General features: G+C 39.2%; 1 protein-coding gene across 1 annotated transcript in view; it reads left to right on the plus strand.

Moving 5' to 3' along the window:
- INTS7 (integrator complex subunit 7) overlaps positions 1 to 12267 on the plus strand; it is a 91461-nt gene that overhangs the window by 28731 nt on the left and 50463 nt on the right. Inside the window, exons 6-7 of the mRNA XM_049634190.1 lie at positions 3207 to 3406; positions 4112 to 4234. Coding sequence (XP_049490147.1) covers positions 3207 to 3406; positions 4112 to 4234 — 323 coding nt within the window. The remainder of the gene's footprint in view (positions 1 to 3206; positions 3407 to 4111; positions 4235 to 12267) is intronic.

The following is a 12267-nucleotide window of genomic DNA, read 5'->3' on the forward strand; positions in this document are numbered from 1 at the left end:
TCCCCACCCCAGGGTGGAAGGGGGTGCTTTATATTTTGTATATGCTGGTCAAGGAAGGCCACTAGTGGAGTGATACTTGTGTGAGAGATGCAGATATTTAGGGGAAGAACAGTCTGATCTGGGGAGCGGAGGGCTGTTAGAAGTTCTGGAGTTCGTTTCTTACTCTGTTCATGTTCCTCCAGTGTCTTCTTCCAGTTGCAGCTAAACTCAAATCCAGATTCCTTACCATGGCCTACAAGGCCCTAGTTTTCTAATCTCATCTTCCATATTACGCTTCATGTGTATTAACCCCATTTACCCTCCTGCTCATTAAAGGGGGCTCTGGGGCTCCAGCACTGCACAGCTCTAGAGAGCACCACGTCCTTTGTATTTTTCTAAGTGACGTTCCTTTGAGTTGTACAACTTGGCAGACGTCGACAGGTAATGCTGTTAGGTCTCTTTTACAGAAAAGGAAATGGAGCCACGTTAAAATTACCTGAAGACCAGGATACAATGGTTGAGCTTTGTCCTGTTCTCCTTTATTCCTTTGTGCTTTTTTCTCACTGCCAGAAAAGGGCTCTACTGCAGAAAGCTATCATTAAAAGGATGCGTCACTCATTTGTTGAGTAGTTTTTATCAAACGCTTGCTCTGTCAGACAGGAGCTCAGCAGGGAACAGATATCACACTTGAATTAAAATAATCCAAGGAGGGTTTAAGGAAGCAGCGATTTATAAAGTTGTGGGCAGGATGAACTGTAGGGGATAATGTAGTCCTGCACCCAAGGGTGCAAAGAGGGAGTGACTACCAGAAGCGTGAAGTCATGTCAAGAGGGCCACTTTGAAAAACTGACCTTCAGTGTGCTTGACCTGATGTGGCCCTGTGGAGAGGGACTCAGGGAATAAATACCCTGACGTCTTTCTTCTTCCTCCTATACCCTGCTGGGGCTCTACACTGGCTAAACTCAGACAGCGGGCAAATAGCAAGGGAGTTGGTGGAAGCTATGCCCATGACCTTCCTATGCCGGTGCGGGAGTATTGTGTGTATTTGGGTGATAGTTATTTGGGTTTATTCACATGTAGAAACCCACTAGTTTGCACACTTAAGATTCATTATTGTTTCTCAAGTTTTATCTATAAAAAATTTTAAGCAAAAGAACAGGAACTCTAGGGGGTTGAAAGAGAAAGAGGGAAAAAAAGCACAGGAGTAGGGTGGAGGAAGGCTGGAGCCCAAGATAGGGAAATGGCAGGGGAGTCTTAGTAATAAAAGCATCCTTACATTTAAGTTTAAGTTGCTTGTGTTTCTGCCAAGGAAAACCTCTTGAGTGTCCCTAAACCAGTAAAAATGTCTATCAATGCGAAAAATTCCACTGACTGCTGGGTTGAGCATAGATTTGCAGAGGAAGGAGGGAGGGATATGAGATAGGAGTCTGCCATGGGGAAAGGTGTAAGTAGGGAAAATACTTAGGAGAACTTTGCAGTAATTCAGTCTGGAGATGGTGGTGGAAGTCGGCCAGAGGGACAGCAATGGGAACAGAATGGCATTGTCAGATGTGGCTTGTATTTTAAAGCTACGATCAATAGGATTTGCTAATAAATTTGGATGTGGGGTGTGAGAGAAGTAAGAGAATCAAGAAAGGCTCTATAATGATGCACCTGTCATATACTAAAATGGGAAAAATTTTCCCATTTTTTTGTGGGGAAGACCAGAAGTTCTCTGCACCCCAGTAAGTACAAAATGCTTCTGACCAGACATCCCAGTGGAGGTGACAGGAGGTAATGGGATTCATGTATCTGAAGTTCAGGGGCAGGGTGGAGGGGTAGGAGGAGGTAGTCTTTAGCATATAGCTGATAATGGAAGCCATGGGATTATATCACCTCACTCAAGGAAAGTACTGAGGGTGAGAAGAAAAGTGTCTTAACCAACCCCAAGGAATACCAGAAATTAAAGTGTGGCTAAAAGAGATGAATACAGAGAGATTGAGAAGGAATAGCCAGAAGAAGGACAAAAGCCAGGAAGAGTATGCCTTCAAGAGAGAAGAGTTTCAAAGACAGAATGGCCAGCAGTGTCAAACGCATTTGGTGCTATAAGGATCAAAACATTAATACCATAAGCAGGTTATGGCTACAGAAAGGAAACCAGGGAGTCCATACTCTGACCTCATTTTTCTCCCCTCCATCTCCTGGGGCTCTCTGCTTTGGCCAGACCTAAACAGAGGCCACACAGCAAGGGAGTTGTCGATGGAAGGCACCCTGGATGTTGGAATGTTCTTATATATTCCCACTAACGGTGACTTCACAATGGGAAAACAGTGTTCCGCAGAGTATGAATTAGCTTTTGGCATATATGTGGTGAATTATGATCTACAGGTTTTTGTTCTTTATCATCACAAAGCCATGCTGCAGAAGAAAACATGCTTTTGTGTAGCTACAGTGTTGACAGCAAAAGATATGCTGGACTTAATCCTCATGGAATGCCTGCCGTGGAGGAGGTAAAAAAAGGCATTGCCTCACTAAGTTCAGAGAACTTCAGAACCCCTCCACACACAGTCTGTTCACATCCAGGTCTTGACTTAGTGTTGAAGGAAATAATTAAAACTGTAAATATAATTAAATTGTAGCCATTAAGTATGTGTGTACATATGTATATGTACCTGCATGCATATATCTTTTTAGTATGCTATGGGAAGAAATAGACAGCAAATAATAAACTTTGCTTTCTGCTGTGCCTTTTAAAGGCATTTTCTACTGTCAGCATGTAGTTTCATACTCACCAAAAAATTAATGTTAAGATAAATACTTTGGAAGAAAACTATCAAACTTAATTGGGGGTTAGCTTTACTATAATTATCTTTGATGTCGTAAACATAACGTTAGTATACTGTTTGTTTTAATGGTCATTTTGCTAAGTGAATCAGACCTTTTTTTCTTTTAATTTTTTTTTAATGTTTATTTTTGAGAGAGAGAGAGACAGAGACAGATCACAAGTAGGGGAGGGGCAGAGAGAGAGAGAGGGAGACAGAATCTGAAGCAGGTTCCAGGCTCCGAGCTGTCAGCACAGAGACAGATGTGGGGCTCGAACTCCTGAACCCCGAGATCATGACCTGATCTGAAGTTGGATGCTCAACCGACTGAGCCACCCAGGAGCCCCGAATCAGACCTTTTAAATGTGAAATATTATCAAGGATGATAATCAGAAATCTGTCCCTAACGATTCCTTTTGCATCCAGGGTTAGCCACACCAGTTGACTTGAAGCTGAAGTTAATCCCCATCCTTCAGCACATGCACCATGATGCGATCCTGGCGTCCAGCGCACGTCAGCTTTTACAGCAGCTGGTCACATCCTATCCCTCCACCAAGATGGTGATTGTTTCTTTGCACACTTTTACTCTGCTTGCCGCTTCATCTTTGGTTGATACGCCTAAGCAGGTAATTTCAGTTTTCTTTAAACTGCCTTTTCTTCAGTAAACTTTCCTATTAAGTATAAACCAAGAAATTTAAGTAACCCCTAAGCTTTGATAATATTAAGGTCCCTTTCTCTGATAAAGATGACTTAATTTCCTTTTGCTTGCTTTTTTCTTTCTGCATCCACAGTAGTAATTCTTGGGAGCCCTTTAAGAACATGAAGTAGAAGTGAGGGCACTTGGCAGAGCATGGAGTTGGCAGTAAAGATTAAAAGGCCAGGTCCTGTGCTAGAATCTTACGAGTTAAAGGATTATAAGTATACTTTTTTTTAAACTTTTTTTTTTTTTAACGTTTATTTATTTTTGAGACAGAGAGAGACAGAGCATGAACGGGGGAGGGTCACAGAGAGAAGGAGACACAGAATCTGAAACAGGCTCCAGGCTCTGAGCTGTCAGCACAGAGCCCGACGCGGGGCTCAAACCCACGGACCGTGAGATCATGACCTGAGCCGAAGTCGGACGCTTAACCGACTGAGCCACCCAGGCGCCCCAATATAAGTATACTTTTATGCACGAGGAGAAACTGGCCCAAACATGGACCCATAGCTAATGATAGGGCTGCAATCTGAAATGAGTCCTGTCTCAGATCTAAAAGCTTCACTAAACCGTAGTACATCCCTAATGGTAATTTCGGTGGCAGTGTTGTTCATGAATGACCTTTCTTTCATAGATTCAGCTACTATTGCAGTATTTGAAGAATGACCCTAGGAAGGCAGTAAAGAGACTTGCTATTCAAGATCTGAAATTACTTGCCAATAAAACACCACACACTTGGAGTAGGGAAAATATTCAGGTATGTAGAACTTTCAACATTAATATTTTATATAGAAAAATAATGCAACATTGTCATAAATTGTTCTACTTTGCATTTTGTACCATCTTTGTCATCTTTTAAATGTTTGAATTTGAAAAAAAAAATTAAGAGCAGTGTCGATACGTATGGCAGAAGTTATTTTTTAAGTGGCAAAATAAATACCTAAAACTTTTATCCTTTTGTGCATTGTTTGTTTTAGTGAGTTAGACTTTGCCTCTCAGTTTCCTGTTACTTTTCCCATAGCAGCACTAAGGCTACATGAGAAGCCCAGTAAAATCATTTATTTAATTCCTGTCTCCTTTACTCACTTCAGGGAGAACAGTTGGTGCCAGCTGTGATTTATTAGGGAGAAGGTACTGGAAGCGTAACTCAGCAAAGTATATTTTTCCTCTTTATAGATAGGAAGGACATTCTTAAGTTTTATTTTGTAAATGCAGGAGCAGGTCTCAATCTCTAGACTTTTATTAAGGTTACTTACTTATTTTGAGAGCAAGAGAGAGAGCAGGGAAGGGACAGAGAGAGAGAGGGAAAAGAGAATCCCAAGCAGGCTCCACACCATCAGTGCAGAGCCTGACGCAGGGCTCGATCCCCTGAACCGTGAGATCATGACCTGAGCTGAGATCAAGAGTCAGACTTAACGGACTGAGCCACCCAGGCACCCCAGTCAATCTCTAGACTTTTAATGTGGCATCTTTTATAACATTTTTTAGGTCAAGTTAATGTTTTATATTTCTTCTCAAAAGAAGAAATTTGTTTATTCATTACTGTTAACAGATGCACCATTTTCTAAAAAATGTTTGAAGTGAAATGGAGGATTATTAGAATGTAACCTTTATTTTCATGGATTTTATTATCTTTTGGTGTCATCATAGCTACAGTGCAACAAAAACCTTTGAATTTCAGATCATGAAGCTAAGGTGCCGCGTTAATTTGGGTTTTTTGTTTGCATTTTCTAAACACGTTTCCGTATGTTGTGATTGGTAGGCCCGACTATTCCAAGAGATAAGGGCAGGTGTTAGTATTTGCATTTAGGGGGTGAACAAATTAGGGTTCAGAGAGACTTAATATGCTTAAGAGGGCTTCTTAAGGGGACTTAATTGAGATTTTAATTAAGAGAGCTCTGTCCTCTAATGCTTTTTCCACTAAATAATACTGTCTTTCCAAGAAGAGAATGTACTCGGCTACAGCAGGGAAGCAAACCCAGTGAAAGTGTTGTATTATTCCTTCACATTTGCCTCTTTATTGTATGACACATCACACGTACAAAAAAGTATGTAAAATATGGCTTAATGGTTTAAATAATTGTAAATGAAAGCAATGTAGCCACCATCCAGCTAGAAATAGAGGACTGCAGGCTCACAGACTCCTGCCACCTTCCCTCACACAGTCCTCCCTGATCAGAACCAGAACACCTACCCAGAGGAAACTGCTATTTTGACTTTTGTGATAATCGTTTCTTCACTCTTTATTGTTTTACCACCTATATATGCTTCCCTGAAAAATAATGTTTAGTTTTTGTTTTTATTTCTTTTGCTTAACATCGTACTGATGAGACTCATCCATGTGTTTGCATGTTTGTTTTTTTTTCCCTTTAATGGCTGTGTAGTTTTCCATTATACGAATGGACCACAGTTTATTTGCTTTTGATGGGTTATTTCCAACACGGGGCACTTGCAAACAGTGCTGCTATGGGCATTCTTTATCTCCTGGCACATATGTGCTGGGCTTTCTTTGTATACTTAAGAGTGAAACTGCTGACTTCTAGAATATGTAGATCTTCAGCTCTACCAGTTAGTGTCAAACTGTGTTCCAAATTGATTGAGCCAGTTTACATTCCTAATAAGGTGAGTGCCCATTGGTCCACTTCCTTGCCAACACTTAGAATTACCAGACCTTTACATTTTTACCAGTTTAGAAGTTGTAGTTTTAATTTGTAATTCCTTGATTACTAAAGAAGTTGAACATCCTTTTAATATGTTTATTGATCATTTGGATTTCCTCTTTTGTGACACAGCTATTCAAGTCTTGATTACTTTTCTGTTGATTTGTAGTCATTCTTTGTATATTCTGGATACTTGTACTTTATTGGTCCTTGGCATTCTATATAAATTTCAGAAGCAGCTGATCAAATTCCAGGTTAAAAAAAAAAAAAATGCTGAGAGGGGCGCCTGGGTGCCTTGGTCAGTTAAGCATCTGACTCGATTTCGTCTCAGGTCACGATCTCATGATTTGTGAGTTTAGCCCCATGCGTGGGACTCTGCACTGACAGTGTGGAACCTGCATGGGATTCTCTCCCTCTCTCCCTCTTTCTGCCCCTCCCCCCGTCTCCCCCCCCCTTTCTCTCTCTCTCAAAATAAATAAAACTTGAAAAAAAAGCTGATCATTTCATTGGGATTACATTGAATGGAAAGATCAATTTGTAAGAAATTGATGTTTTTACAGTGTTATGTCTTCTAATACATGAATAAATACATTGCATTTATTTAGTTTTCTGCAGTTTATCTTTTACCTTAGTCTGTTTTGTCTGATACTAATATATTATTTCAGTTTTCTTCAGGATGTACCTACATGGTAGAGTATCGTCTTTTTACTTCTAGTCTTTATCTGTATGTTTCAGATATATCTTATGTTAATTCTGCTACAAAGACCTTACAACACACTACTCATTTATATTCCTCTAAACTCTTACGTATTGTTGTCATGTGTCTTAATTCTGTCTTATCAATTCATTGATCATTTGGACCTTCCACTGTCTTTGCTCTTCAGGCTTTCTCTCTGGGATACTTTTTTTTCCTGCCTTTGGAAAGTCCTTTATTGATTGATTGATTGATTTTTTTTTGGTTGGTTGATTGATTGATTGGGAAGCCCTTTAGTGAGGGTCTGTGGTGGTAAGCTCTCCCAGTATTTGCTTGTCTGAAACGGTCTTTATTTTGCCCTCCATCTTGAAAGATACTTTCTCTGGGGGTAGAATAATGCCCAGGGCCTTGAGGATACCATTCTGCCGTCTACTGATTTTCATTATTACTGCTGAGAATGGCAGTACTCTTTGGAAGGAACTTTTTTCCTGCTTTAAATTTTCTCTGTTTAATTTGACGGTCTGCACAGTGAACCATCTGTGGATTTCTTCTGTTTAAACTGTCTCGGCTATTGATTTTCTTGAAACATAAGAATGGTGTTTTTCAACACTTTTGGGAAATTGTCAGCCATCATTTTTGCAGATGTTGCCAGTCTATCTTGCCTTTCCTCCCAGATCTCCAGTTAAATGTATGTTAGCCCTTCTCGTAATCCCCCCCGTAATCTTATATCTTTTTTCCGCCTCTTTAACTCTCTGTGCCGTGCTCTGAATAATTTCTCCCGTCCATGTTTTAGTCCAGTAATTATCTCTCCAGCTTATCTAAGGTCTTTTCAGACCTGTCTCTGCTCTCTATTTCTCTTGGCCCTCTTTTGTAGTACCCTTTTTCTTTATATACTTGGCTGTTTTTTACTTTGAGCTCCTCATTTTCTTTGGAGAAGTGTGTGTGGGAATCTTCTAAAGAATAATTTCTCTAGAGAAGGTTTGCGTTTGCTTCTGCTGGATGGAGAGACCAGGTAGTGATTCATGTTGTGGGGAAAATAAAGTCAGGGAAGAAGATCAGTGAGTGAGGAAGAGGGAGGTTCTAGTTTTATGTAGGGTGGTCAGGGGAGCTCTCACTGAGAAGCTGACACTTTAGCAAGGACGTAAAGGAGGGATCCCAACTTTGTGAGCCTCTGAAAGAAGAACATTACCAGCAGGGAGAACAGCAAGAAAAAGGTCCTGATGTGAGAGCATTCATAAGTGTGAGATCAGTGTGGCTGTACATACAGTGTAAGATGGGTGGAGGGGGTAGCAGATCATTTAGGGCCTTTGAGTCCTTTGTAAGGAAGGACTTTAGCACAGGCCATTATTATTTTTTCATTGAAATATATTTGACATATCACATTGTGTTAATTTAAGCATGTTATTATGGGACACTTCCATATTGTAATACGATTGCCATTGTTGTGATAATTAGCACCATCACATTACATAATTATCATTTCTTAATTTTAGTGTTTGGAATAGTTAAGTTCTAGAGTCTTAGCAAGTTTGATGATGATCATACAACATTGTTTTCCATATTCACTGTATGATACATTAGATCTCTAGGACTTATTTACTCATAAATTTGTACCCTTACACAACATCTGTCCTATCCTCCCACCCCCAGGTTAGACAGAGAGAGACAAATACTCTATGATGTCACTTATTTGTGGAATCTGAAAAGGCCAAACTTAGGAAAACTAAAACAGTGGTTACCAGGGTGATGGGGGTGGGGTGCAGAGGACATTAGTATACTTGTTCTAAGAGACTCTCTCTGACTTAGATATATCGAGACTAGATTATAGGGACACAAGGGCAGAAGCAGGGAGAACATTTAGGAGGTAGTTGTAAATATTCCAATTAGAAAATACTGTGGTTATCTGAACCTGGGGGAGCAGTGGAGATAGCAGTGAGAAGTGGTAATATTCTGGATATATTTTAAAGGCAAAGCTGACGGATTTACTGGCAAATTATACGTAGAGTGTAAGAGAAAGAAAGAATGACTCAAGGTTTTTGGCTTCAACAAATTTACTTGGATTGAGTAAGATTCTAGGAGGCTTTTTTCTTGAAGATCAGGAGTTCAGTTCTGAACAAATGACGTTTACAGTGTCAGACATCCAAGTAGAGATGTCAAGGAGTTGGGAGTTTAGTGAACAGATCTACCTGAAGTTGTAAATATGGGAGTCATCAATTTATAGATGGTATTTAAACTCATGAGACCAGATGAGTCACCTAGGGAGAGAGTATAGATGAGATTCAGGGAACGATGAAATAAGAAAGAACCAGCAAAGCAACCTGATATGCAGTCTGTGAGGCAGGAGATAAGTCAAGATAGTATTATTTTATAGGAAGAAGGTTATAATCAACCATGAGGGATACTGTACTATATTTGTATTCTTCAGGATATAGGACTGATAATTTACCTTTGCAGTTAGCAAAACGAAGTCATTAATGACCTGCATGAGAGCAGTTTTATTGGAGTATTGTGGGCACAAGACTGGTTGGAGGAAAACAGGAAAAATACAGACTGTGAATATAGAAAGTGGGTTTTTAAAAATTTTTTATTTAAAAATTTTTTAAGTTTATTTATTTTGAGAGAGAGTGCTTGCATGTGCACGAGTGGCGGAGGGGCAGAGAGAGAGAGGGAAAGAGAATTCCAAGCAGGATCCGAGCTGACACAGCAGAGAGCCCATTGTGGGGCTTGAACCCACGAACCACGAGATCTTGACCTGAGCCCGCATCAAGGATTGGACACTTAACCTACTGAGCCACCCAGCTGCCCCTATTTTTTATTTCTTTTTTAAGTTTGAGGTTTTTGTTTTGTTTTTAATTTCAGAGGGAGAGAGAGAAAACAAGAGAACGAGCATGGGGGAGGGGAAAGGGGGAGAGAGAGAATCTTAAGCAGGCTCCACATTCAGTGTGGAGTGGAGCTTGAACTCAGGACCGGGAGATCATGACCTCAGCTGAAATCAAGAGTTGGATGTTCAACCAACTGAGCCACCCAGGTGCCCCTAGAAGGTTCTTTTAAAGGAGTTCTGCTTTACAAAATAGGTCAGTCAGAGTAAAACAAATCCCATATGATTTCACTCAGGTGGAATTTAAGAAACAAATAATCATAGGGGGAAAATGGGGAGAGGCAAACCAAGAGACAGACTCTGAACTATAAAGACCAAATGATGGTTATCAGGGGGTCGGTGGAGAGGATGGTGGGGGGCGCATGAGTTAAATAGGTGATGGAGATTTAGGAACGTACTTGTGATGAGCACCAAGTGTTGAGTCACTAAATTGTACTCCTGAAACTAGTATTACACTGTATGTTAACTAACTGGAATTTACATAAAAACTAAAAACTAAATAAAAAATACAGGAGTTCTGCTTTAAAGAGCAAAGAATTGAGACTGTACTGCTAAAGTGTATGTTGTCTGCTTTTTGTTTTTATCATGGGAGGAGTTTAAAGAAACAGAAGTGCCATTAAGCTAGGGTAATAGAGGATTGCCAGATAAGATATTTGAGCAAAGCAGTGTATATACATATGGTTTCTGGCATATATATATAAGTGCTTTTTTAAGAGGCGCCTGGGTGGCTCAGTCGGTTGGGCATCTGACTTGGTTTCAGCTCAGGTTGTGACCTTGGGGGTTGTGGCGTCCAGCTCTGTGTCAGGCTCCTTGCTGGGCATTGAGCCTGCTTAGGATTCTCTTTCCCTCTACCATTTGTACTCTGTCTAAAAAAAAAAAAGAAAAAAAATGCTATTGTAAGAGTAGCTCTAAAAAACTATATTAAAAGGTAAGATTTTTCTATCATTTTCTTCCTGTATACTTTGACAGATTGTAGGGTTCGGGTGGTGCTGTCTTAATAAAATGAATTGGGATCTTTATCTTTCTTTATTCTGGAATGGTGAATAACTATGACAGAAATTTTCTGTCTCCTAAGGATACTGCTTAAAAGGTATCAGAAACCCATCTGAACCTGGAACTTTCTCCAGGGATAGTATTTTGAGAATACTTCCAATTATTTATATAGGTATTGCCCTATCTTTTCTACCTTTTCTTCAACCAGTTTTGATGTTTTCCATTTAATTCACTTCTCAGATTCATTAGTATCAATATAGAGAACCTTTATAATTTTTAGTGTTCTTGTATTTGAAATTTTATCTTTATTTTTTCTTACTCTTTGTGTTTATATCCCCCTTTTCTTGATTTGACTTTGCAGAGGCATGGCTTTCTTATCTTTTTCAAGGGCTTAGAACACTTATTTTTATTCTTGTTTAATAATGAAAGCAGTTAAGGCTATTAATTTTCCCCGTAGTGCAGATTGCCTAAATTCTATAAATTATGGCTTCTAGTGCTCTCATTGCCATTAATTTGAAAAGCATTTTTTAGAAGTCAGGTTTATTGTGGTATAATTTATTTACAGAAACCTTTCTAGGTATACTGATCAATGAGTTCTAATAAGTGTGTATAGTTATATAACCACCACCACAATTGACATATAGAACATTTTCATCACCCAAAAGTTCCTTCAGGCTCCTCTGTAGTCAGTCCTTCCCCCAACTCCTAACAACCACCAATCTGATTTCTGTCCCTATAATTTTGCCTTTCTAGAATATAAATGCAATCACACAGTATGTAGCCTTCTGGATATGACTTTTTTTTACTTAGCATAATGCTTTTGATATTCATTCATGTTGCTGCATTAAGCAGTAATTTGTTCCTTTTTATTGCTCAGTAGCATCCCAGTGTATGGACGTACCACAATTTGCTTATTCATTCACAGGTTGAGGGACACTTGGATTGTTTCCAGTTTTTGTTATTATAAATCAAGCTACTGTTGTACAGGTCTTTGGGAGACATTTCTGAGGTAAATACCTAGGACTTGAACTGGTGGGTTGTGTGGTAAATATATTACTAACTTTGTAAGATACTGCCAAACTGTTTTCCATGCTGACTGTACCATTTTACATTCCCACCAGCAGTATGTAAGAGTTCTAGTTCTCTATCTTTGCTAGCACTTTCTATCATAGGGCTTTGTAATTTTAGCCATTTTATTAGGTATGCAGTGGTATCGCATCATGGTTTTAATTTGCATTTTCCTAATGACTAATGATGAGTATCTTACAGGCTTGTCATCTATATCTCTTTGGTGAAGTACCTATTTTAATCTTTTATGCATTTTTTAAAGATGGTGTTCTTGTTACTGAGGTTTTTATATATTCTGAATACAGATACTTGATCAGATATGTATTTTACAAGTATTTCCTGCCAGTATGTGTCTTTACAGTATCTTCTAGAGAGTAGAAGTTATTTACTTTGATGAAATTTAGTTTATCAATTTTTTTTTCACTTTTTTAGGTTGTGTTTTTTGTTTTATCTAGGAAATCTTTACCTGATCCAAGGTCACAGAGATTTTGCCCTGT

This window comes from Panthera uncia, chromosome F1 (genome assembly GCF_023721935.1).
Source record: "Panthera uncia isolate 11264 chromosome F1, Puncia_PCG_1.0, whole genome shotgun sequence".
Taxonomy (NCBI): Eukaryota; Metazoa; Chordata; class Mammalia; order Carnivora; family Felidae; genus Panthera; species Panthera uncia.